Source organism: Elephas maximus, chromosome X, assembly GCF_024166365.1.
Source record: "Elephas maximus indicus isolate mEleMax1 chromosome X, mEleMax1 primary haplotype, whole genome shotgun sequence".
Taxonomy (NCBI): domain Eukaryota; kingdom Metazoa; phylum Chordata; class Mammalia; order Proboscidea; family Elephantidae; genus Elephas; species Elephas maximus.
The window spans coordinates 181,253,978-181,280,939 of record NC_064846.1 but is presented as its reverse complement, the minus strand read 5'-3'; the positions used below and the strand labels follow the sequence as shown (position 1 = coordinate 181,280,939).

General features: G+C 52.0%; 1 protein-coding gene across 1 annotated transcript in view; it reads left to right on the top strand.

Annotated features, from left to right (window-relative positions):
- The first annotated feature begins 280 nt into the window (after positions 1-280).
- LOC126068895 (regucalcin-like) overlaps positions 281-26,962 on the top strand; it is a 48,129-nt gene continuing 21,447 nt past the window's right edge. The window contains exons 1-5 of the mRNA XM_049871581.1: positions 281-565; positions 745-1,054; positions 7,660-7,824; positions 9,260-9,442; positions 10,891-11,106. Of these exons, the coding sequence (XP_049727538.1) occupies positions 281-565; positions 745-1,054; positions 7,660-7,824; positions 9,260-9,442; positions 10,891-11,106 (1,159 nt within the window). The remainder of the gene's footprint in view (positions 566-744; positions 1,055-7,659; positions 7,825-9,259; positions 9,443-10,890; positions 11,107-26,962) is intronic.

The following is a 26,962-nucleotide window of genomic DNA, read 5'->3' as shown; positions in this document are numbered from 1 at the left end:
AGCACTTCGGATCTATGTCCCCAGAGGGGGCAACTTGCTGAGTGGTGAGCGAGGCCCAGGTCCCTGGGGCGCTGAGGTGGGTCCGAATTTGAGGAGATGGGGGGGCGCGCGGGGCACCCACACTTAGGAACCAGCACTTTTGGGAGAGCACGGCGCTTGGCAGTGCCAAGTCCTGGTCCACAGTGGAGGACCCCCCGGGTTCTGGCGTGAAGGTGCCTGGGGCTTCCCAACTGCTCCGTGAGAGGTGGCTTCCTGGGGTCGGGGGGCCTTGGGAGAAGACATGCTCGCAGGAGGAGGGGATGGAGGAGGGCGGCCGCACCCGCCAAAGCAGCGAGTACCTGAAAAGCAGCGAGCACCCCCGACGCAGCTGGTGCCTTGGACCCAGCTGGCACTCCTAGACGCAGCAGGCACCCCGGACCAGCAGGCACCCCGGAAGCAGCGGGCCAGTGTTCTCCGGGAGCAGACAGTTCTGGAAACTGCCGGGATCAGACCACTATCACTGGGCTCAACCAGTACCCTACCGGGGTTGGAGGGTAAAGGAAAGGCGTCGGAGGCGCGTGTCAAGGTTTGGCTCTGACGGCCGCTCTAGGGACCCCTCTCAGACTGACAAGCGAGGGTGGTTGGCTCAGGGGTTGGAGGCCTTGGGACACCCACTAGGTGCCAGCGCCGTACAGTGCCTTGCCCCAGGGAGGCCCCAGGTGAACTTCGAGGGGGGATGAGCTGCCTCGGTTTGCTCCTGGGAAGCGGGAACACGGGAGGAAACCGCTGGCGGGTGGGCAGCCCTGGGTGGGCGCCCCTGCGGTCCTCATTGCCCGGAACGGCATCCCTGCGCACACCCGAGAGAGGAAATGGGGGCAGGGCTGCACACACCTAGGGGTCTGCGGACACCTGGCGGGGGCTGTGCAGATCCTAACCCTAACCTGGCCGGTGCTGCGCACACCTGGCCGGGGTTCTGGGGCCCCTTGGTGCGGAGGCTGCCGCAGGTACGTTTTATTCCCTCCACCCCAGGAGAAACTGAGGAGTGGCCCCTCTGCCTGGGACAGCTCCATCCAAGGTGGGAGAGGCCGGGGAGGGAGGGGCGAGGCGGGATGGGCAGTGGCTTCCGAGACCCTAAGCTTGTTAACAAGTCTGAGCTGAGACCAAAGTGATGACGGCGCCCTGTGAAATCTGCCCTTAGGAGTGTGGTGTAGTGTGGGGTCCCTTGGGTGACTGAGGTCCCAGGGGTGGGCGCGTCATTTGGTACATGAATCCCGTTAAGAAGGTTGTTGTAAAATGAAGCCTGTTAAGAGGTGGTATAGCCTGGTGGTGAGGGCGCACACAGTGTGGTGGCACACCTGTATCAGACAGTGGGTGTACCTTCATACAGTCCAGCTTCTCGGATTATTTACTCAGCACACAGAGTGGGTGTTACGGTGCGTAGGTAATGTGAACAGGAGGCCCTGCGCGGCCCAGACCATATGCGCTGGACCCCTAGCAGAAGGATCGGCTCTTTGAACCCACCCAGAGCCGCCTCTGAAGACAGGCTTGGCAATCTGCTTCTGAAAGCTCACAGCCTGTAAAACTCCACGGAGCACAGTTCTATGAATCAGAGTTGTTTCATGGGAACTAAACAGTAACAATAACATGTAGGTGTATATATACATATAGCGTATACGTAGTGTATGTACACGTAAACATATACAGCGGATGTGTATACATAGCGCATACATAGTTCATTGTTGTTCTTGTTGTTAGGTGCCGTCAAGTCGGTTCCGACTCACAGCGACCCTATGCACAACAGAACAAAACACTGCCCGGTCCTGCGCCGTCCTTACAATTGTTATGCTTGAGCTCATTGTTGCAGCCACTGTGTCAGTAAATCTCATTAAAGGTCTTCCTCTATTCCGCTGACTCTCTACTTTACCAAGCATGATGTCCTTCTCCAGGGACTGATCCCTCCTGACAACACGTCCAAAGTATGTGAGACGTAGTCCCACCGTCTTTGCTTCTAAGGAGCATTCTGGCTGTGCTTCTTCCAAGACAGACACGTTCCTTCTTTTGGCAGTCCATGGTGTATTCAACATCCCTCTCCAACACCACAGTTCAAAGGCATAGGTCCTTCTTTGGTCTTCCTTATTCGTCACCAGCTTTCACATGCATAGGAGGCAGTTGAAAATGCCATCGTTGTTTATGTTGGTGAAAGACGGCATTTGCAATGAAGAAGTTGTTGGTCTTGCAAAATCCCACCATGCGATCTCTTACGTTGTTTCTATTATGGAGGGCTATATTTTCCAACTACCAATCCTTCTTCATTTCCAAATTTCACATTCCAATAGCCAGTAATTATCAATGCATCCTGATTGCATGTTTTATCAATTTCAGGCTGCAGAAGTTGGTAAAATCTTCAATTTCTTCATCTTTGGCCTTAGTGGTTGGTGCGTAAATTTGAATAATAGTCGTATTAACTGGTCTTCCTTGTAGGTATATGGATGTTATCCTATCACTGACAGCATTGTGCTTCAGGATAGATCTTGAAATGTTCTTTTTGACGATGAATGCAGCACCATTCCTCTTCGAGTTGTCACTCCCAGCATAGTAGACTATATGATTGTCCGATTCAAAATGGCCAATAGCAGTCCATTTCAGTTCACTGATGCCTAGCATATTGATGTTTATGTGTTCCATTTCATTTTTGACGCTGTCCAATTTTCCTAGATTCATACTTCGTACATTCTGGGTTCTGATTATTAATGGATGTTTGTAGCTGTTTCTTCTCATTTTGAGTCATGCCACATTAGCAAAGGAAGGTCCCGAAAGCTTTACTCCATCCACATCATTGGGGTCGGCTCTATTTTGAGGAGGCAGCTCTTCCCCAGTCATCTTTTGAGTGCCTTCCAACCTGGGGGGCTCATCTTCCAGCACTATATCAGACAATGTTCCGCTGCTATTCATAAGGTTTTCCCTGGCCAATGCTTTTCAGAAGTAGACTGCCGGGTCCTTCTTCCTAGTCTGTCTTAGTCTGGAAGCTCAGCTGAAACCTGTCCTCCATGGGTGACCCTGCTGGTATCTGAATACTGGGGCCATAGCTTACAGCACCCCGGCAACAGGCAAGGCCCCACAGTACGACAAACTGACAGACACGTGGGGAACATAATTCATAGATAGTATCTATAGTGGACATAGTGCATCTATAGTTCACAGGGTACACACAGGGCACCTATAGTGTACATGGAGTGTGTGTATACGTACACATGTACACTGCATGTCATAGACAGTGCATACATAGTTCACGGTGTACTTATAGGGCACACACAGTGTATATGTAGTGCACATATGCTCATGGATAGTCCATAAAAAAAATACCCAAGCCCACTGCCGTGGAGTCGATTCCAACTCATAGCGACGCTATAGGATAGAGTAGAACTGCCCCATAGATTTCCCAAGGAGCATCTGGTGGATTTGAACTGCCAACCTTCTGGTTAGCAGCCGTTGCACTTAAGTACTACGCCACCAGGGTGTCCTGATAGTCTACAGTCAGTGTATATATACTGTAGCGTATATTTAGGGTGTGTGTATTTTTTATATATATATATATACTGTATATGTAGTACATATGTACATATGTATATACAGTGTACATATAGTTCGTAAAAACATGTTTATGTAGTATATTTATTTGTATAATACAGTGTATATAAATATATGAAGTGTATATATGTATAATTTATAGTGTTTATTTGGTGACTATATAGTTCATAGTGTGTATTATACTGTTTGTAGTGTGTGTAAATATATGTATTACATGCAGTATATATGCACCATATATAACCTATAATAAATATAGTCTACATGTTGTATGGAAACACTGGTGGTGTAGTGGTTAAGACCTACGGCCGCTAACCTAAAGGTCGGCAGTTCAAATCCACCAGGCACTCCTTGGAAACCCTATGGGGCAGTTCTAGTCTGCCGTATAGGGTTGCTGTATGTCCAAATTGACTCAACGGCAACAGGTTTTTGGTTTATGTGTAGTGTATATATATATGTTGGTGTTGTTAGGTGCCATCAAGTCGATTCCGAGTCATAGTGACCCTATGTACAAGAGAACGAAACAATGCCCAGTCCTGCACCATCCTCACAATTGTTGCTATGCTTGAGCTCATTGTTGCAGTCACTGTGTCAGTCCATTTCATTGAGGGTTTTCTCCTTTTTCACCGGCCGTCTAATTTACCAAGCATGATGTCCTTCTCCAGGGACTGATCGCTTCTGATAACATGTCCAAAGTACTGAGACGAAGTCTCACCACCCCACCGTCGCTTCTAAGGAGCATTCTGGCTGTATTTCTTTTAAGACAGATTTGTTTGTTCTTCTGGCAGTCCATGGTATATTCAATATTCTTCACCAACACCACAATTCAAAGGCATCAACTCTTCTTCGGTCTTCCTTATTCATTGTCCACCTTTCGCATGCATATGAAGCGATTGATTGAAAACACCATGGCTTGGGTCAGGCACACCTTAGGCTTCAAGGTGACATACTGGCTTTTAACACTTTGAAGAGGTCCTTTGCAGCCGATTTGCCCAATGCAATGCGTCTTTTGATTTCTTGACTGCCGCTTCCATGGGTGTTGATTGTGAATCCAAGTAAAAGGAAATCCTGGACAACTTCAATCTTTTCTCCCTTTATCATGATGTTGCTTATTGATCCCTGTGTATTCCATCTGGCAAGGTCCACATGTGTAGTTGCTGTTTATGTTGGTGAAAAAAGTACTTGCAGTAAAGAAGACATTAGTCTTGCAAGATTCTGTCATGCGATTTCCAGCGTTTCCAGCTACAGATCCTTCTTGTTTCCAGCTGTCACATTCCAATCACCAGTAATAATCAATGCACCTTGAATGCACGTTTTATCAACTTCAGACTGCAGAAGTTGGTAAAAAAATCTTCAATTTTCTCATCTTTGGCATTAGTGGTTGGTGCGTAAATTTGAATAATAGTCGTATTAACTGGTCTTCCTTGTAGGCGTATGGATATTATCCTATCACTGACAGTGTTGTACTTCAGGATAGATCTGAAACGTTCTTTTTGATGATGAATGCAACACCATTCGTCTTCAAGTTGTCATTCCCAGCATAGTAGACCATATGATTGTCTGATTCAAAATGGCCAATACCAGTCCATTTCAGCTCACTAATGCCTAAGATGGAAACCCTAGTGGTGTAGTGGTTAAGTGCTATGTCTGTTAACCAAAAAGTCCAAACCACCAGGTGCTCCTTGGAAACTCTATGGAGCAGTTCTACTCTGTCCTATAGGGTCACTATGAGTCAGAATTAACTCGACGGCAACGGGTTTAATGCCTAGGATGTTGAAGTTTATGCATTCCATTTCATTTTTGATGACTTCCAGCTTTCCTAGATTCATACTTTGTACATTCTGTGTTCATATTATTAATGGATGTTTGCAGCTGTTTCTTCTCATTTTGAATTGTGCCATATCAGCAAATGAAGCTCCTGAAAGCTTGACTCCATCCACGTCATTAAGGTCAACTCTACTTTGAGGCCCCCACGAGTCGTTTAAAATATTAAACGATGCAGGGCACCTCAAAAGAAGATGGAACACACCGAGTCACTATACCAAAAAGGATTGGTCAACATTCAAGCATTTCAGGAGATAGCATATGAACAGGAACCGATGGTACTGAAGGAAGAAGTCCAAGCCGCACTGAAGATGTTGGCAAAAAACAAGGCTCCGGGAACTGACAGAATATCAACTGAGATGTTTCAACAAATGGATGCAGCGCTGGAACTGCTCATTCATCTATGCCAAGAAATTTGGAACACAGCTACCTGGCCAACCAACTAGAAGAGATTCGTATTTATGCCTGTTGCCAAGGAAGGTGATCCAACCGAATGCAGAGATTATTACGCAATATCATTAATATCACACACAAGTAACATTTTGCTGGAGATCATTCAAAAGCAGCTGCAGCTATATATTGACAGGGAGCTGCCAGAAATTCAAGCTGGATTCAGAAGAGGACGTGGAACCAGGGATATCATTGCTGATGTCAGATGGATCCTGGCTGAAAGCAGGGAATGCCACAAAGATATTTACCTGTGTTTTATTGACTATGCAAAGGCAGTTGACTGTGTGGATCATAACAAATTGTGGATAATATTATGAAGAATGGGAATTCCGGAACGCTTAATTGTGCTCATGAGGAACCTTTACGTAGATCAAGAGGGAGTCGTTCGAAAAGAACAAGGGGATACTGCATGGTTTAAAGTCAGGAAAGGTGTGTATCAGGGTTGTATTCTTTCATCATACCTATTCAATCTGTATGCTGAGCAAATCATCCAAGAAGCTAGACTATATGAAGAAGGACGAGGCATCAGGATTGGAGGAAGCCTTATTAACGACCTATGATACTCAGATGACACAACCTTTTTTGCTAAAAGTGAAGAGGACTTGAAGTACTTACTGATGAAGATGAAAAAACCACAGCCTTCAATATGGATTACACCTCAACATAAAGAAAACAAAAATCCTCACAACTGGGCCAGTGAGCAACATCATGATAAACGGAGAAAAGATTGAAGTTGTCAAGGATTTCATTTGACTTGGATCCACAATCAACAGCCATGGAAGCAGCAGTCAAGAAATCAAAAGACGCATTGCATTGGGTAAATCTGCTGCAAAGGACCTCTTTAATTAAAGTGTTGAAGAGCAAAGACATCACCTCGAAGCCTAAGGTGTGCCTGAGCCAAGCCATGGTGTTTTGAATCACCTCATATGAATTTAAAAGCTGGACAATGAATAAGGAAGACTGAAGAAGAATTGACGCCTTCAAATCGTGGTGTTGGCGAAGAATATTGACTATACCATGGACTGCCAGAAGAACGGACAAATATGTCTTAGAAGAAGTACAACCAGAATGCTCCTTAGAAGCAAGGATTGTGAGACTTTGTCTCACATAATTTGGACAGGTTATCAGGAGGGATCAATCCCTGCAGAAGGATGTCATGAGTGGTAAAGTAAAGGGTCAGCAAAAAAAAAGCAAGACTCTCAACAAGATGGACTGACACAGTGGCTACAACAATGAGCTCAAGCATAATAACAATTGTGAGGATGGCACAGGACTGGGCAGTGTTTTGTTCTGTTTTACATATGAGTCAAAACTGACTGGACGACACCTGGCAACAACAGCAACTACCTTGAGGAGGCGGCTCTTCCCCAGCGGTATTTTGAGGCTCATCTTCCAGCACCAAAGTAGACAACATTCTGCCACTACTCATGAGGTTTTCACTGGCTAATTTTTTCAGAAGTAGACAGCCTGGTTCTTCTTCCCAGTCTGCCTTAGTCTGGAAGCTCAGCTGAAGCCTGTCCACCTTGGGGTGACCCTGCTGGTATTTGAAATACCAGTGGCATAGCTCCCAGCATCACAGCAACACACGAGCCACCACAGTATGACAAACTGACAGACCTGCATACATACAGTATAGTGTATTTTTGTAGTCTGTATATATATATATATACTATATATGATCTGGGATGTATATATAAAAAGTATATATATATAAAAATACTATATATATATGTATATATAGTTTCCTATAACTCCCGTGTGCCCCATTGGAGGGGGAGGATGGGCCACTCTCAGTGCTGATGGGCCTGTCCCTCTTCTCAGGTATGGCATCTGCCAAGGTCGAGGCTGTGGTCAGGGAACGGCACAGGATGGCGGAGTGCCCAGTGTGGGAAGAAGAGGCAGAGCGGCTTGTGTACGTGGACATCAATGCAGGGAGCGTGTGCCGGTGGGATCCGCTCAGCAGGGCAGTGCAGACGGTGACCCTGAGTAAGCAGGGTCTGCGGGGGGGAGGGAGCCGGAGGATGGGCTCCTGGAGGGTTTGAGACGGTGCTCTCCTGTCCCTCAGGGTCCTCCTGGAGGGTCAGCTGATCAGGGCCATTCCCACATGCCATCCAGCACCAGCCCCTATGGCTCTGGGATGGCCGTGTGGTCAGTGGCAGGGTCCAGCATGGTCAGCAGGATGAGGGCATGGGGGCTCAGCTAGAGGCATCAGGGTGGTCAGCACCTGTGCAGCTGGTCACCAGGGCCAAACATCACCTGGACGTATGCACAGACTATGAGTGCCATACTCACCAGCTGTCAGTACAGGAGGGTCAGTTCTTAGACAGGGAGTCTCACCCCTGGCTCTGCCTGTTGGTGCCTTTCGTGACTGAGAGACACCTGAGTGTTAGCCCTCCTGGGGCGTTTGTATTCATCACCTCTGTGTGTCAGGCACAGGCCTGAGGCACAGCAGGATGAAGACAAGTGATTCTGCATGGAGCACACATACCTGAGGCTCACATACCTTCATGGGGCTCACACACCTGCATGGAGCTCACTCACTTGTATGGAGCTCATGTTCCTGCCTGGGGCTCACGCACCTGTCTGAGGCACACATACCTCTATGGGACTCACATACTTGTACGGGGCCCACTCATTTGTATGAAGCTCAATCATCTGTGTGGGGCTCACACACCTGTATGGAGTTCACACACCTGTGTGGGGCTCACATACCTGTATAGGGTTCACACACCTGTATGGTGCTCATACACCTGTATGGTGCCCACACACCTATGTGGGGCTCACACGGCTGTATGGAGCTCACACATCTGTATGGTGCTCACACACCTGTATGGAGCTCACACACCTGTGTGGGGCTCATACATCTGTATGGAGCTCACACACCCGTGTGGGACTTTTATGTCCACCTAGCAGGTGCTCTATGCACCCTTGGGCATACTCCACTCACTCTCACAGCCACCCTTGGAGGCAGAGACCACCATCCCCACATACTGAAGGGACTGAGGCAGGAAGCCAGCCTTGGGGGCCTTGCACATGCGGGGTCGTCTCAGCCTGGGCACGGGCCTGGTGGCTCAGGCTGTGCCATGGTGCTAACTGTGCTTTGCCTGGACGCACAGGTGAGGATGGCCGTGAACATCTCCTCTGTCACTGGTGGGCTGCAGCCCAGCAGGAATCATGCAGCGCCCACCTTGGGGGACACCTGGGGGTCGCAGAGGGGGAATTCAGGGAAGTGATGGCTCAGGAGCGATCCCTGGGATTCATAGTGTCTGGCTAGACCACCCTGGGTCAGCAGCCCGCAGCTATCCTGGGAAGGGGAGGTACCTCCATGGACCATAGCAGGAGATGACCGCGCATTGACCAGTGGGGCACGGCAGCTGAGCAGCAGATGCAGCCTCGTGGTCACCCCTTGTCCTGCCCCTAGGAGACCGTGTGGGCTGCATGGCCCTGCATCGGAGTGGGACCTACGTGGTGGCGGTCGGCAAGTACCTCGGCATCCTGGACTGGACAACAGGGCAGGTGCAGTGGCTGTCCCAGCTGGACAGGGACAGGCCCAACAATAGGTTCAATGATGGCAAGGTGGACCCCGCCGGGCGGTTTGTGGCAGGTGGGCTCAGATGCTGGGTGGGGTCAGGGGGAGGGACACAGGGCAGTGGTCCCCTAGAGCACCAGGCAGTGGGTCAGAGGGAGGGGCATGGGGCAGCGGTCACCTCAGGCCGCTGGAACGCCCAATCTGCCAGCACACGGCAGTCCCCCAGAGGGGAGCACTTCTCTTAGGCATTCAACGTTTACTAGGAAGTTCACTTGTTGAGTAAGTTCTTGGGGCAGCAACTCAGAGACCCCTGAGCCTCGTCTCTATCCTGGGGAGAACCCAGAGTTGAAGGTAGTGCCATCTGGAGGTTTTCATCAGAGGCTGGTCATAGGCACCCCCTACCTGGCACCTATCAAATTTCTAGAGCCCCCAGAGGAAAGCAGATATCACCATGACCCATGTTGTTTGCACACCTGTATCAGAATCGTACAGGTGCTGTAACAAATTACCCCACACTGGGGGATTGCAACAACAGGAGTTTGTTTACTCACAGTTCTGGAGGCCAGATGTCCAAAATCAAGGTCAGGGTTGGTTCCCGCTGGGGGCTCTAAGGCAGGACCCATTGCACGCGGCTGTCCCAGCTTCTGGTGGCCCCAGGAATTCCTTGTTCCATGGCTGCCTCACTCCAGTTTCTGCCTCTGTCTTTGTGTGGCCTGCTCTGTGTCTTTCTCAAATCTCCCTCTTCTGTCTCTTATAAGGACACTTGTCATTGGATTTAGGGCCACCCTAATACAGGATCACCTCGTCTCCAGGTCCTCAGTTACCTCTGCAAAGACATTTTACCAATAAGGTCACATTCACAGTTAGAACTCAGGGGTTGGAACTTGGACAATGTCATTTGGGGGACACTGTTCAACCCACTATACCATCCAAGTTCCCAAATGCCCACTGATATAGGTGTAATTGTGTCCCTCCCAAAAATATGTTGAAGTCCTAATCCTCGTATCTGTGAAGGTGACCTTGTTTGGAAATAGGATCTTTGCAGATGTTATCAGTTAACTTGAGATCATACTGCAGTAGGGTCGACCCTAATTCCATGTGAGTGGTGTCCTATAAGAGAAGAGATACAGAGAGACCCACAGAGGAAGGAGGGCCACGTGAAGGTGTGTCTATAAACTAAGGAAGCTGGAAGAGACAAGGAGGGGTCCTCCATGGAGCCTCTGGAGGGAGTGTGGCCCTGCCCACATCTCGATTGGGACTTGTTGCTTCCAGAACTGTGAGCAGATACATGTCAGTAGTCGTAAGCCCCCAGGGGGTGGTGCTTTGTTGTGGGGCCCAGGACCCTCAGAAACCTGCCCGGCTGCAAGGTCTTCCTGGAGGGGACTCAGGCCACATGGTCCGTTCCCCTGCAGAGAACTTCCTGCTGAAGGGCTGTGGCTGGTAGCAGCTGGGGTGAGAGGACACCACTGAAACCCATGGGGGCAGGAGAAGGGTCCCGCTTGCTGACCTCCTGGCCGTTCCAGGCACCATGCCCGAGCCCTCTGGCCCAGGGGTATGGGAACGTGGCCAGGGCTCCCTGTACACGCTCTACGCGGATGGCTCAGTGGTGCGCCACCTGGACAGGCTGGGCATCTCCAACGGGCTGGACTGGTCCCTGGACCACCGCACCTTCTACCACGTGGACAGCCTGGAGTACGTCGTGCGGGCCTACGACTATGACCTGCCCACCGGCAACATCGGTAGGAGTGACGCCCACCTGCCTCCTCAGGCCCGCAGCTGCCATGAACCCCCAGGGCATTAATCCCCATTCCTTGAGCCCCTCACCCCATGGACCCCCGACCTGTTAACCCTCCACCCCATTAATCCCCTCATTCTATTAACTCTCCACCTCACGTACCCCACCCCATGAACCCCTGCCCATTCATCCTTCCATCCCATTTAAGCTTCACCTGAGGAAGGTCTGGCTCAAGGGGAGACTTGTCCTTTGGGTTTATTTCCTTCTCCCCCATCCCAAGCAGCAAGTTTTGTGTGTTTTTTTCATCCAGCATTGGGAAGAGGAAAGGGGAAGGGCTGTCTTCTGAGTGGAGCTGGGCGCTCACTGTCCAGTCACAGACAAGAAGGGTGCCCCCCCCTCCCCCCTTGTAGGAAAGGGCCTCCTTCTCTCAGGAGGAGGGCGGCAGACCTGTGGCTTGTCCGACACAGCAGAGGGGCCCTCTCAGCGGCCATCTGTACCACCCATCTCCTGTTGCCGCAGGATGTCCTCTGCAGCAGGCACGGGCAAGCTCAGGGCCAGCAGCCAGGCTCTGCCACCAGGACACCCTAGGCTGGCTCCATGCCCCCTCGCTGGGCAAGTCACAAGACTGAAGTGTCCAGGCAGAGATGGACAAGGAGCTGAGAGGACCAGGAAGGAAGCTGGCCTCTTCCTGTCCCAGCAAGAAGGGAAACCCCCTTCCCCATATCGGGAACCCTCCCAGACCTCACCCTATGCGTCTCTTCAATTGCATCTCTTTTGTGATCATAAAACTGTAACCCTAAGTATAGGCAGAGCGCTTTCCTGAGTTCCATGAGTCCTCTAGAATTATCAAACCCAAGGGAGTAGTGGAAGCCAGCAGGTCAGAAGTGAGGGGGTGCTGGGATCCCTGAGCTTACTGTTGGTATCTTGAGGGGATAGTGGGAACCTCCAAATTTATAGCCATAGGTCAGAAGTGCTGGTGTTGTGGAGACCCCCCAGCTTGCAGCTTGTGTCTGAGGTCCTGACAGATGTGGTTGTCTGGAGGACTGTGCTCTTCAGTGTGTGAGGTCTTGGGCAGACTTGGCCGTCTGCAGGACTGCGGTCTTTAGTGTCTGAGGTCCTAGCAGACTAGGCCATCTGGAGGACTGTGCTCTTCAGTGTGTGAGGTCTTGGGCAGACTAGGCCATCTGGAGGACTGTGCTCTTCAGTGTGTGAGGTCTTGGGCAGACTTGGCCGTCTGCAGGACTGCGGTCTTTAGTGTCTGAGGTCCTAGCAGACTAGGCCATCTGGAGGACTGTGCTCTTCAGTGTGTGAGGTCTTGGGCAGACTAGGCCATCTGGAGGACTGTGCTCTTCAGTGTGTGAGGTCTTGGGCAGACTTGGCCGTCTGCAGGACTGCGGTCTTTAGTGTCTGAGGTCCTAGCAGACTAGGCCATCTGGAGGACTGTGCTCTTCAGTGTGTGAGGTCTTGGGCAGACTAGGCCATCTGGAGGACTGTGCTCTTTAGTGTGTGAGGTCTTGGGCAGACTTGGCCGTCTGCAGGACTGCGGTCTTTAGTGTCTGAGGTCCTAGCAGACTAGGCCATCTGGAGGACTGTGCTCTTTAGTGTGTGAGGTCTTGGGCAGACTAGGCCATCTGGAGGACTGTGCTCTTTAGTGTGTGAGGTCTTGGGCAGACTTGGCCGTCTGCAGGACTGCGGTCTTTAGTGTCTGAGGTCCTAGCAGACTAGGCCATCTGGAGGACTGTGCTCTTCAGTGTGTGAGGTCTTGGGCAGACTAGGCCATCTGGAGGACTGTGCTCTTTAGTGTGTGAGGTCTTGGGCAGACTTGGCCGTCTGCAGGACTGCGGTCTTTAGTGTCTGAGGTCCAAGCAGACTAGGCCATCTGGAGGACTGTGCTCTTTAGTGTGTGAGGTCTTGGGCAGACTAGGCCATCTGGAGGACTGTGCTCTTTAGTGTGTGAGGTCTTGGGCAGACTTGGCCGTCTGCAGGACTGCGGTCTTTAGTGTCTGAGGTCCTAGCAGACTAGGCCATCTGGAGGACTGTGCTCTTTAGTGTGTGAGGTCTTGGGCAGACTAGGCCATCTGAAGGACTGTGGTCTTTAGTGTCTGAGGTCCTAGCAGACTAGGCCATCTGGAGGACTGTGCTCTTTAGTGTGTGAGGTCTTGGGCAGACTAGGCCATCTGAAGGACTGTGGTCTTTAGTGTCTGAGGTCCTAGCAGACTAGGCCATCTGGAGGACTGTGCTCTTTAGTGTGTGAGGTCTTGGGCAGACTAGGCCATCTGGAGGACTGTGCTCTTTAGTGTGTGAGGTCTTGGGCAGACTAGGCCATCTGAAGGACTGTGGTCTTTAGTGTCTGAGGTCCTAGCAGACTAGGCCATCTGGAGGACTGTGCTCTTTAGTGTGTGAGGTCTTGGGCAGACTAGGCCATCTGGAGGACTGTGCTCTTTAGTGTGTGAGGTCTTGGGCAGACTAGGCCATCTGGAGGACTGTGCTCTTTAGTGTGTGAGGTCTTGGGCAGACTAGGCCATCTGGAGGACTGTGCTCTTTAGTGTGTGAGGTCTTGGGCAGACTAGGCCATCTGAAGGACTGTGGTCTTTAGTGTCTGAGGTCCTAGCAGACTAGGCCATCTGGAGGACTGTGCTCTTTAGTGTGTGAGGTCTTGGGCAGACTAGGCCATCTGAAGGACTGTGGTCTTTAGTGTCTGAGGTCCTAGCAGACTAGGCCATCTGGAGGACTGTGCTCTTTAGTGTGTGAGGTCTTGGGCAGACTAGGCCATCTGGAGGACTGTGCTCTTTAGTGTGTGAGGTCTTGGGCAGACTTGGCCGTCTGCAGGACTGCGGTCTTTAGTGTCTGAGGTCCTAGCAGACTAGGCCATCTGGAGGACTGTGCTCTTTAGTGTGTGAGGTCTTGGGCAGACTAGGCCATCTGAAGGACTGTGGTCTTTAGTGTCTGAGGTCCTAGCAGACTAGGCCATCTGGAGGACTGTGCTCTTTAGTGTGTGAGGTCTTGGGCAGACTAGGCCATCTGAAGGACTGTGGTCTTTAGTGTCTGAGGTCCTAGCAGACTAGGCCATCTGGAGGACTGTGCTCTTTAGTGTGTGAGGTCTTGGGCAGACTAGGCCATCTGGAGGACTGTGCTCTTTAGTGTGTGAGGTCTTGGGCAGACTAGGCCATCTGAAGGACTGTGGTCTTTAGTGTCTGAGGTCCTAGCAGACTAGGCCATCTGGAGGACTGTGCTCTTTAGTGTGTGAGGTCTTGGGCAGACTAGGCCATCTGGAGGACTGTGCTCTTTAGTGTGTGAGGTCTTGGGCAGACTAGGCCATCTGGAGGACTGTGCTCTTTAGTGTGTGAGGTCTTGGGCAGACTAGGCCATCTGGAGGACTGTGCTCTTTAGTGTGTGAGGTCTTGGGCAGACTAGGCCATCTGAAGGACTGTGGTCTTTAGTGTCTGAGGTCCTAGCAGACTAGGCCATCTGGAGGACTGTGCTCTTTAGTGTGTGAGGTCTTGGGCAGACTAGGCCATCTGAAGGACTGTGGTCTTTAGTGTCTGAGGTCCTAGCAGACTAGGCCATCTGGAGGACTGTGCTCTTTAGTGTGTGAGGTCTTGGGCAGACTAGGCCATCTGGAGGACTGTGCTCTTTAGTGTGTGAGGTCTTGGGCAGACTAGGCCATCTGAAGGACTGTGGTCTTTAGTGTCTGAGGTCCTAGCAGACTAGGCCATCTGGAGGACTGTGCTCTTTAGTGTGTGAGGTCTTGGGCAGACTTGGCCGTCTGCAGGACTGCGGTCTTTAGTGTCTGAGGTCCTAGCAGACTAGGCCATCTGGAGGACTGTGCTCTTTAGTGTGTGAGGTCTTGGGCAGACTAGGCCATCTGGAGGACTGTGCTCTTTAGTGTGTGAGGTCTTGGGCAGACTTGGCCGTCTGCAGGACTGCGGTCTTTAGTGTCTGAGGTCCTAGCAGACTAGGCCATCTGGAGGACTGTGCTCTTTAGTGTGTGAGGTCTTGGGCAGACTAGGCCATCTGAAGGACTGTGGTCTTTAGTGTCTGAGGTCCTAGCAGACTAGGCCATCTGGAGGACTGTGCTCTTTAGTGTGTGAGGTCTTGGGCATACTAGGCCATCTGAAGGACTGTGGTCTTTAGTGTCTGAGGTCCTAGCAGACTAGGCCATCTGGAGGACTGTGCTCTTTAGTGTGTGAGGTCTTGGGCAGACTAGGCCATCTGGAGGACTGTGCTCTTTAGTGTGTGAGGTCTTGGGCAGACTAGGCCATCTGAAGGACTGTGGTCTTTAGTGTCTGAGGTCCTAGCAGACTAGGCCATCTGGAGGACTGTGCTCTTTAGTGTGTGAGGTCTTGGGCAGACTAGGCCATCTGGAGGACTGTGCTCTTTAGTGTGTGAGGTCTTGGGCAGACTAGGCCATCTGGAGGACTGTGCTCTTTAGTGTGTGAGGTCTTGGGCAGACTAGGCCATCTGGAGGACTGTGCTCTTTAGTGTGTGAGGTCTTGGGCAGACTAGGCCATCTGAAGGACTGTGGTCTTTAGTGTCTGAGGTCCTAGCAGACTAGGCCATCTGGAGGACTGTGCTCTTTAGTGTGTGAGGTCTTGGGCAGACTAGGCCATCTGAAGGACTGTGGTCTTTAGTGTCTGAGGTCCTAGCAGACTAGGCCATCTGGAGGACTGTGCTCTTTAGTGTGTGAGGTCTTGGGCAGACTAGGCCATCTGGAGGACTGTGCTCTTTAGTGTGTGAGGTCTTGGGCAGACTAGGCCATCTGAAGGACTGTGGTCTTTAGTGTCTGAGGTCCTAGCAGACTAGGCCATCTGGAGGACTGTGCTCTTTAGTGTGTGAGGTCTTGGGCAGACTAGGCCATCTGGAGGACTGTGCTCTTTAGTGTGTGAGGTCTTGGGCAGACTTGGCCGTCTGCAGGACTGCGGTCTTTAGTGTCTGAGGTCCTAGCAGACTAGGCCATCTGGAGGACTGTGCTCTTCAGTGTGTGAGGTCTTGGGCAGACTAGGCCATCTGGAGGACTGTGCTCTTTAGTGTGTGAGGTCTTGGGCAGACTAGGCCATCTGAAGGACTGTGGTCTTTAGTGTCTGAGGTCCTAGCAGACTAGGCCATCTGGAGGACTGTGGTCTTTAGTGTCTGAGGTCCTAGCAGACTAGGCCATCTGGAGGACTGTGCTCTTCAGTGTGTGAGGTCTTGGGCAGACTAGGCCATCTGGAGGACTGTGCTCTTTAGTGTGTGAGGTCTTGGGCAGACTAGGCCATCTGAAGGACTGTGGTCTTTAGTGTCTGAGGTCCTAGTAGACTAGGCCATCTGGAGGACTGTGCTCTTCAGTGTGTGAGGTCTTGGGCAGACTAGGCCATCTGGAGGACTGTGCTCTTTAGTGTGTGAGGTCTTGGGCAGACTAGGCCATCTGAAGGACTGTGGTCTTTAGTGTGTGAGGTCCTAGCAGACTAGGCCATCTGGAGGACTGTGGTCTTTAGTGTCTGAGGTCCTAGCAGACTAGGCCATCTGGAGGACTGTGCTCTTCAGTGTGTGAGGTCTTGGGCAGACTAGGCCATCTGGAGGACTGTGCTCTTTAGTGTGTGAGGTCTTGGGCAGACTAGGCCATCTGAAGGACTGTGGTCTTTAGTGTCTGAGGTCCTAGCAGACTAGGCCATCTGGAGGACTGTGCTCTTTAGTGTGTGAGGTCTTGGGCAGACTAGGCCATCTGGAGGACTGTGCTCTTTAGTGTGTGAGGTCTTGGGCAGACTAGGCCATCTGAAGGACTGTGGTCTTTAGTGTCTGAGGTCCTAGCAGACTAGGCCATCTGGAGGACTGTGCTCTTTAGTGTCTGAGGTCCTAGCAGACTAGGCCATCTGGAGGACTGTGCTCTTTAGTGTGTGAGGTCTTGGGCAGACTAGGCCATCTGGAGGACTGTGCTCTTTAGTGTGTGAGGTCTTGGGCAGACTAGGCCATCTGAAGGACTGTGGTCTTTAGTGTCTGAGGTCCTAGCAGACTAGGCCATCTGGAGGACTGTGCTCTTTAGTGTGTGAGGTCTTGGGCAGACTAGGCCATCTGAAGGACTGTGGTCTTTAGTGTCTGAGGTCCTAGCAGACTAGGCCATCTGGAGGACTGTGCTCTATAGTGTGTGAGGTCTTGGGCAGACTAGGCCATCTGGAGGACTGTGCTCTTTAGTGTGTGAGGTCTTGGGCAGACTAGGCCATCTGAAGGACTGCGGTCTTTAGTGTCTGAGGTCCTAGCAGACTAGGCCATCTGGAGGACTGTGCTCTTTAGTGTGTGAGGTCTTGGGCAGACTAGGCCATCTGGAGGACTGTGCTCTTTAGTGTGTGAGGTCTTGGGCAGACTTGGCCGTCTGCAGGACTGCGGTCTTTAGTGTCTGAGGTCCTAGCAGACTAGGCCATCTGGAGGACTGTGCTCTTTAGTGTGTGAGGTCTTGGGCAGACTAGGCCATCTGAAGGACTGTGGTCTTTAGTGTCTGAGGTCCTAGCAGACTAGGCCATCTGGAGGACTGTGCTCTTTAGTGTGTGAGGTCTTGGGCATACTAGGCCATCTGAAGGACTGTGGTCTTTAGTGTCTGAGGTCCTAGCAGACTAGGCCATCTGGAGGACTGTGCTCTTTAGTGTGTGAGGTCTTGGGCAGACTAGGCCATCTGGAGGACTGTGCTCTTTAGTGTGTGAGGTCTTGGGCAGACTAGGCCATCTGAAGGACTGTGGTCTTTAGTGTCTGAGGTCCTAGCAGACTAGGCCATCTGGAGGACTGTGCTCTTTAGTGTGTGAGGTCTTGGGCAGACTAGGCCATCTGGAGGACTGTGCTCTTTAGTGTGTGAGGTCTTGGGCAGACTAGGCCATCTGGAGGACTGTGCTCTTTAGTGTGTGAGGTCTTGGGCAGACTAGGCCATCTGGAGGACTGTGCTCTTTAGTGTGTGAGGTCTTGGGCAGACTAGGCCATCTGAAGGACTGTGGTCTTTAGTGTCTGAGGTCCTAGCAGACTAGGCCATCTGGAGGACTGTGCTCTTTAGTGTGTGAGGTCTTGGGCAGACTAGGCCATCTGAAGGACTGTGGTCTTTAGTGTCTGAGGTCCTAGCAGACTAGGCCATCTGGAGGACTGTGCTCTTTAGTGTGTGAGGTCTTGGGCAGACTAGGCCATCTGGAGGACTGTGCTCTTTAGTGTGTGAGGTCTTGGGCAGACTAGGCCATCTGAAGGACTGTGGTCTTTAGTGTCTGAGGTCCTAGCAGACTAGGCCATCTGGAGGACTGTGCTCTTTAGTGTGTGAGGTCTTGGGCAGACTAGGCCATCTGGAGGACTGTGCTCTTTAGTGTGTGAGGTCTTGGGCAGACTTGGCCGTCTGCAGGACTGCGGTCTTTAGTGTCTGAGGTCCTAGCAGACTAGGCCATCTGGAGGACTGTGCTCTTCAGTGTGTGAGGTCTTGGGCAGACTAGGCCATCTGGAGGACTGTGCTCTTTAGTGTGTGAGGTCTTGGGCAGACTAGGCCATCTGAAGGACTGTGGTCTTTAGTGTCTGAGGTCCTAGCAGACTAGGCCATCTGGAGGACTGTGGTCTTTAGTGTCTGAGGTCCTAGCAGACTAGGCCATCTGGAGGACTGTGCTCTTCAGTGTGTGAGGTCTTGGGCAGACTAGGCCATCTGGAGGACTGTGCTCTTTAGTGTGTGAGGTCTTGGGCAGACTAGGCCATCTGAAGGACTGTGGTCTTTAGTGTCTGAGGTCCTAGTAGACTAGGCCATCTGGAGGACTGTGCTCTTCAGTGTGTGAGGTCTTGGGCAGACTAGGCCATCTGGAGGACTGTGCTCTTTAGTGTGTGAGGTCTTGGGCAGACTAGGCCATCTGAAGGACTGTGGTCTTTAGTGTGTGAGGTCCTAGCAGACTAGGCCATCTGGAGGACTGTGGTCTTTAGTGTCTGAGGTCCTAGCAGACTAGGCCATCTGGAGGACTGTGCTCTTCAGTGTGTGAGGTCTTGGGCAGACTAGGCCATCTGGAGGACTGTGCTCTTTAGTGTGTGAGGTCTTGGGCAGACTAGGCCATCTGAAGGACTGTGGTCTTTAGTGTCTGAGGTCCTAGCAGACTAGGCCATCTGGAGGACTGTGCTCTTTAGTGTGTGAGGTCTTGGGCAGACTAGGCCATCTGGAGGACTGTGCTCTTTAGTGTGTGAGGTCTTGGGCAGACTAGGCCATCTGAAGGACTGTGGTCTTTAGTGTCTGAGGTCCTAGCAGACTAGGCCATCTGGAGGACTGTGCTCTTTAGTGTCTGAGGTCCTAGCAGACTAGGCCATCTGGAGGACTGTGCTCTTTAGTGTGTGAGGTCTTGGGCAGACTAGGCCATCTGGAGGACTGTGCTCTTTAGTGTGTGAGGTCTTGGGCAGACTAGGCCATCTGAAGGACTGTGGTCTTTAGTGTCTGAGGTCCTAGCAGACTAGGCCATCTGGAGGACTGTGCTCTTTAGTGTGTGAGGTCTTGGGCAGACTAGGCCATCTGAAGGACTGTGGTCTTTAGTGTCTGAGGTCCTAGCAGACTAGGCCATCTGGAGGACTGTGCTCTATAGTGTGTGAGGTCTTGGGCAGACTAGGCCATCTGGAGGACTGTGCTCTTTAGTGTGTGAGGTCTTGGGCAGACTAGGCCATCTGAAGGACTGCGGTCTTTAGTGTCTGAGGTCCTAGCAGACTAGGCCATCTGGAGGACTGTGCTCTTTAGTGTGTGAGGTCTTGGGCAGACTAGGCCATCTGAAGGACTGTGGTCTTTAGTGTCTGAGGTCCTAGCAGACTAGGCCATCTGGAGGACTGTGCTCTTCAGTGTGTGAGGTCTTGGGCAGACTAGGCCATCTGGAGGACTGTGCTCTTTAGTGTGTGAGGTCTTGGGCAGACTAGGCCATCTGAAGGACTGTGGTCTTTAGTGTCTGAGGTCCTAGCAGACTAGGCCATCTGGAGGACTGTGCTCTTTAGTGTGTGAGGTCTTGGGCAGACTAGGCCATCTGGAGGACTGTGCTCTTTAGTGTGTGAGGTCTTGGGCAGACTAGGCCATCTGGAGGACTGTGCTCTTTAGTGTGTGAGGTCTTGGGCAGACTTGGCCGTCTGCAGGACTGCGGTCTTTAGTGTCTGAGGTCCTAGCAGACTAGGCCATCTGGAGGACTGTGCTCTTTAGTGTGTGAGGTCTTGGGCAGACTAGGCCATCTGGAGGACTGTGCTCTTTAGTGTGTGAGGTCTTGGGCAGACTAGGCCATCTGGAGGACTGTGCTCTTTAGTGTGTGAGGTCTTGGGCAGACTAGGCCATCTGAAGGACTGTGGTCTTTAGTGTCCGAGGTCCTAGCAGACTAGGCCATCTGGAGGACTGTGCTCTTTAGTGTGTGAGGTCTTGGGCAGACTAGGCCATCTGGAGGACTGTGCTCTTCAGTGTGTGAGGTCTTGGGCAGACTAGGCCATCTGGAGGACTGTGCTCTTTAGTGTGTGAGGTCTTGGGCAGACTAGGCCATCTGGAGGACTGTGCTCTTTAGTGTGTGAGGTCTTGGGCAGACTAGGCCATCTGAAGGACTGTGGTCTTTAGTGTCTGAGGTCCTAGCAGACTAGGCCATCTGGAGGACTGTGCTCTTTAGTGTGTGAGGTCTTGGGCAGACTAGGCCATCTGAAGGACTGTGGTCTTTAGTGTCTGAGGTCCTAGCAGACTAGGCCATCTGGAGGACTGTGCTCTTTAGTGTGTGAGGTCTTGGGCAGACTAGGCCATCTGGAGGACTGTGCTCTTTAGTGTGTGAGGTCTTGGGCAGACTAGGCCATCTGAAGGACTGTGGTCTTTAGTGTCTGAGGTCCTAGCAGACTAGGCCATCTGGAGGACTGTGCTCTTTAGTGTGTGAGGTCTTGGGCAGACTAGGCCATCTGGAGGACTGTGCTCTTTAGTGTGTGAGGTCTTGGGCAGACTTGGCCATCTGAAGGACTGTGCTCTCTAGTGTCTGAGGTCCTAGCAGACTAGGCCATCTGGAGGACTGTGCTCTTTAGTGTGTGAGGTCTTGGGCAGACTTGGCCGTCTGCAGGACTGCGGTCTTTAGTGTCTGAGGTCCTAGCAGACTAGGCCATCTGGAGGACTGTGCTCTTCAGTGTGTGAGGTCTTGGGCAGACTAGGCCATCTGGAGGACTGTGCTCTTTAGTGTGTGAGGTCTTGGGCAGACTTGGCCGTCTGCAGGACTGCGGTCTTTAGTGTCTGAGGTCCAAGCAGACTAGGCCATCTGGAGGACTGTGCTCTTTAGTGTGTGAGGTCTTGGGCAGACTAGGCCATCTGGAGGACTGTGCTCTTTAGTGTGTGAGGTCTTGGGCAGACTTGGCCGTCTGCAGGACTGCGGTCTTTAGTGTCTGAGGTCCTAGCAGACTAGGCCATCTGGAGGACTGTGCTCTTTAGTGTGTGAGGTCTTGGGCAGACTAGGCCATCTGAAGGACTGTGGTCTTTAGTGTCTGAGGTCCTAGCAGACTAGGCCATCTGGAGGACTGTGCTCTTTAGTGTGTGAGGTCTTGGGCAGACTAGGCCATCTGAAGGACTGTGGTCTTTAGTGTCTGAGGTCCTAGCAGACTAGGCCATCTGGAGGACTGTGCTCTTTAGTGTGTGAGGTCTTGGGCAGACTAGGCCATCTGGAGGACTGTGCTCTTTAGTGTGTGAGGTCTTGGGCAGACTAGGCCATCTGAAGGACTGTGGTCTTTAGTGTCTGAGGTCCTAGCAGACTAGGCCATCTGGAGGACTGTGCTCTTTAGTGTGTGAGGTCTTGGGCAGACTAGGCCATCTGGAGGACTGTGCTCTTTAGTGTGTGAGGTCTTGGGCAGACTAGGCCATCTGGAGGACTGTGCTCTTTAGTGTGTGAGGTCTTGGGCAGACTAGGCCATCTGGAGGACTGTGCTCTTTAGTGTGTGAGGTCTTGGGCAGACTAGGCCATCTGAAGGACTGTGGTCTTTAGTGTCTGAGGTCCTAGCAGACTAGGCCATCTGGAGGACTGTGCTCTTTAGTGTGTGAGGTCTTGGGCAGACTAGGCCATCTGAAGGACTGTGGTCTTTAGTGTCTGAGGTCCTAGCAGACTAGGCCATCTGGAGGACTGTGCTCTTTAGTGTGTGAGGTCTTGGGCAGACTAGGCCATCTGGAGGACTGTGCTCTTTAGTGTGTGAGGTCTTGGGCAGACTTGGCCGTCTGCAGGACTGCGGTCTTTAGTGTCTGAGGTCCTAGCAGACTAGGCCATCTGGAGGACTGTGCTCTTTAGTGTGTGAGGTCTTGGGCAGACTAGGCCATCTGAAGGACTGTGGTCTTTAGTGTCTGAGGTCCTAGCAGACTAGGCCATCTGGAGGACTGTGCTCTTTAGTGTGTGAGGTCTTGGGCAGACTAGGCCATCTGAAGGACTGTGGTCTTTAGTGTCTGAGGTCCTAGCAGACTAGGCCATCTGGAGGACTGTGCTCTTTAGTGTGTGAGGTCTTGGGCAGACTAGGCCATCTGGAGGACTGTGCTCTTTAGTGTGTGAGGTCTTGGGCAGACTAGGCCATCTGAAGGACTGTGGTCTTTAGTGTCTGAGGTCCTAGCAGACTAGGCCATCTGGAGGACTGTGCTCTTTAGTGTGTGAGGTCTTGGGCAGACTAGGCCATCTGGAGGACTGTGCTCTTTAGTGTGTGAGGTCTTGGGCAGACTAGGCCATCTGGAGGACTGTGCTCTTTAGTGTGTGAGGTCTTGGGCAGACTAGGCCATCTGGAGGACTGTGCTCTTTAGTGTGTGAGGTCTTGGGCAGACTTGGCCGTCTGCAGGACTGCGGTCTTTAGTGTCTGAGGTCCAAGCAGACTAGGCCATCTGGAGGACTGTGCTCTTTAGTGTGTGAGGTCTTGGGCAGACTAGGCCATCTGGAGGACTGTGCTCTTTAGTGTGTGAGGTCTTGGGCAGACTTGGCCGTCTGCAGGACTGCGGTCTTTAGTGTCTGAGGTCCTAGCAGACTAGGCCATCTGGAGGACTGTGCTCTTTAGTGTGTGAGGTCTTGGGCAGACTAGGCCATCTGAAGGACTGTGGTCTTTAGTGTCCGAGGTCCTAGCAGACTAGGCCATCTGGAGGACTGTGCTCTTTAGTGTGTGAGGTCTTGGGCAGACTAGGCCATCTGAAGGACTGTGGTCTTTAGTGTCTGAGGTCCTAGCAGACTAGGCCATCTGGAGGACTGTGCTCTTTAGTGTGTGAGGTCTTGGGCAGACTAGGCCATCTGGAGGACTGTGCTCTTTAGTGTGTGAGGTCTTGGGCAGACTAGGCCATCTGAAGGACTGTGGTGTTTAGTGTCTGAGGTCCTAGCAGACTAGGCCATCTGGAGGACTGTGCTCTTTAGTGTGTGAGGTCTTGGGCAGACTAGGCCATCTGGAGGACTGTGCTCTTTAGTGTGTGAGGTCTTGGGCAGACTAGGCCATCTGGAGGACTGTGCTCTTTAGTGTGTGAGGTCTTGGGCAGACTAGGCCATCTGGAGGACTGTGCTCTTTAGTGTGTGAGGTCTTGGGCAGACTAGGCCATCTGAAGGACTGTGGTCTTTAGTGTCTGAGGTCCTAGCAGACTAGGCCATCTGGAGGACTGTGCTCTTTAGTGTGTGAGGTCTTGGGCAGACTAGGCCATCTGAAGGACTGTGGTCTTTAGTGTCTGAGGTCCTAGCAGACTAGGCCATCTGGAGGACTGTGCTCTTTAGTGTGTGAGGTCTTGGGCAGACTAGGCCATCTGGAGGACTGTGCTCTTTAGTGTGTGAGGTCTTGGGCAGACTTGGCCGTCTGCAGGACTGCGGTCTTTAGTGTCTGAGGTCCTAGCAGACTAGGCCATCTGGAGGACTGTGCTCTTTAGTGTGTGAGGTCTTGGGCAGACTAGGCCATCTGAAGGACTGTGGTCTTTAGTGTCTGAGGTCCTAGCAGACTAGGCCATCTGGAGGACTGTGCTCTTTAGTGTGTGAGGTCTTGGGCAGACTAGGCCATCTGAAGGACTGTGGTCTTTAGTGTCTGAGGTCCTAGCAGACTAGGCCATCTGGAGGACTGTGCTCTTTAGTGTGTGAGGTCTTGGGCAGACTAGGCCATCTGGAGGACTGTGCTCTTTAGTGTGTGAGGTCTTGGGCAGACTAGGCCATCTGAAGGACTGTGGTCTTTAGTGTCTGAGGTCCTAGCAGACTAGGCCATCTGGAGGACTGTGCTCTTTAGTGTGTGAGGTCTTGGGCAGACTAGGCCATCTGGAGGACTGTGCTCTTTAGTGTGTGAGGTCTTGGGCAGACTAGGCCATCTGGAGGACTGTGCTCTTTAGTGTGTGAGGTCTTGGGCAGACTAGGCCATCTGGAGGACTGTGCTCTTTAGTGTGTGAGGTCTTGGGCAGACTAGGCCATCTGAAGGACTGTGGTCTTTAGTGTCTGAGGTCCTAGCAGACTAGGCCATCTGGAGGACTGTGCTCTTTAGTGTGTGAGGTCTTGGGCAGACTAGGCCATCTGAAGGACTGTGGTCTTTAGTGTCTGAGGTCCTAGCAGACTAGGCCATCTGGAGGACTGTGCTCTTTAGTGTGTGAGGTCTTGGGCAGACTAGGCCATCTGGAGGACTGTGCTCTTTAGTGTGTGAGGTCTTGGGCAGACTAGGCCATCTGAAGGACTGTGGTCTTTAGTGTCTGAGGTCCTAGCAGACTAGGCCATCTGGAGGACTGTGCTCTTTAGTGTGTGAGGTCTTGGGCAGACTTGGCCGTCTGCAGGACTGCGGTCTTTAGTGTCTGAGGTCCTAGCAGACTAGGCCATCTGGAGGACTGTGCTCTTTAGTGTGTGAGGTCTTGGGCAGACTAGGCCATCTGGAGGACTGTGCTCTTTAGTGTGTGAGGTCTTGGGCAGACTTGGCCGTCTGCAGGACTGCGGTCTTTAGTGTCTGAGGTCCTAGCAGACTAGGCCATCTGGAGGACTGTGCTCTTTAGTGTGTGAGGTCTTGGGCAGACTAGGCCATCTGAAGGACTGTGGTCTTTAGTGTCTGAGGTCCTAGCAGACTAGGCCATCTGGAGGACTGTGCTCTTTAGTGTGTGAGGTCTTGGGCAGACTAGGCCATCTGAAGGACTGTGGTCTTTAGTGTCTGAGGTCCTAGCAGACTAGGCCATCTGGAGGACTGTGCTCTTTAGTGTGTGAGGTCTTGGGCAGACTAGGCCATCTGGAGGACTGTGCTCTTTAGTGTGTGAGGTCTTGGGCAGACTAGGCCATCTGAAGGACTGTGGTCTTTAGTGTCTGAGGTCCTAGCAGACTAGGCCATCTGGAGGACTGTGCTCTTTAGTGTGTGAGGTCTTGGGCAGACTAGGCCATCTGGAGGACTGTGCTCTTTAGTGTGTGAGGTCTTGGGCAGACTAGGCCATCTGGAGGACTGTGCTCTTTAGTGTGTGAGGTCTTGGGCAGACTAGGCCATCTGGAGGACTGTGCTCTTTAGTGTGTGAGGTCTTGGGCAGACTAGGCCATCTGAAGGACTGTGGTCTTTAGTGTCTGAGGTCCTAGCAGACTAGGCCATCTGGAGGACTGTGCTCTTTAGTGTGTGAGGTCTTGGGCAGACTAGGCCATCTGAAGGACTGTGGTCTTTAGTGTCTGAGGTCCTAGCAGACTAGGCCATCTGGAGGACTGTGCTCTTTAGTGTGTGAGGTCTTGGGCAGACTAGGCCATCTGGAGGACTGTGCTCTTTAGTGTGTGAGGTCTTGGGCAGACTAGGCCATCTGAAGGACTGTGGTCTTTAGTGTCTGAGGTCCTAGCAGACTAGGCCATCTGGAGGACTGTGCTCTTTAGTGTGTGAGGTCTTGGGCAGACTAGGCCATCTGGAGGACTGTGCTCTTTAGTGTGTGAGGTCTTGGGCAGACTTGGCCGTCTGCAGGACTGCGGTCTTTAGTGTCTGAGGTCCTAGCAGACTAGGCCATCTGGAGGACTGTGCTCTTCAGTGTGTGAGGTCTTGGGCAGACTAGGCCATCTGGAGGACTGTGCTCTTTAGTGTGTGAGGTCTTGGGCAGACTAGGCCATCTGAAGGACTGTGGTCTTTAGTGTCTGAGGTCCTAGCAGACTAGGCCATCTGGAGGACTGTGGTCTTTAGTGTCTGAGGTCCTAGCAGACTAGGCCATCTGGAGGACTGTGCTCTTCAGTGTGTGAGGTCTTGGGCAGACTAGGCCATCTGGAGGACTGTGCTCTTTAGTGTGTGAGGTCTTGGGCAGACTAGGCCATCTGAAGGACTGTGGTCTTTAGTGTCTGAGGTCCTAGTAGACTAGGCCATCTGGAGGACTGTGCTCTTCAGTGTGTGAGGTCTTGGGCAGACTAGGCCATCTGGAGGACTGTGCTCTTTAGTGTGTGAGGTCTTGGGCAGACTAGGCCATCTGAAGGACTGTGGTCTTTAGTGTGTGAGGTCCTAGCAGACTAGGCCATCTGGAGGACTGTGGTCTTTAGTGTCTGAGGTCCTAGCAGACTAGGCCATCTGGAGGACTGTGCTCTTCAGTGTGTGAGGTCTTGGGCAGACTAGGCCATCTGGAGGACTGTGCTCTTTAGTGTGTGAGGTCTTGGGCAGACTAGGCCATCTGAAGGACTGTGGTCTTTAGTGTCTGAGGTCCTAGCAGACTAGGCCATCTGGAGGACTGTGCTCTTCAGTGTGTGAGGTCTTGGGCAGACTAGGCCATCTGGAGGACTGTGCTCTTTAGTGTGTGAGGTCTTGGGCAGACTAGGCCATCTGAAGGACTGTGGTCTTTAGTGTCTGAGGTCCTAGCAGACTAGGCCATCTGGAGGACTGTGCTCTTTAGTGTCTGAGGTCCTAGCAGACTAGGCCATCTGGAGGACTGTGCTCTTTAGTGTGTGAGGTCTTGGGCAGACTAGGCCATCTGGAGGACTGTGCTCTTTAGTGTGTGAGGTCTT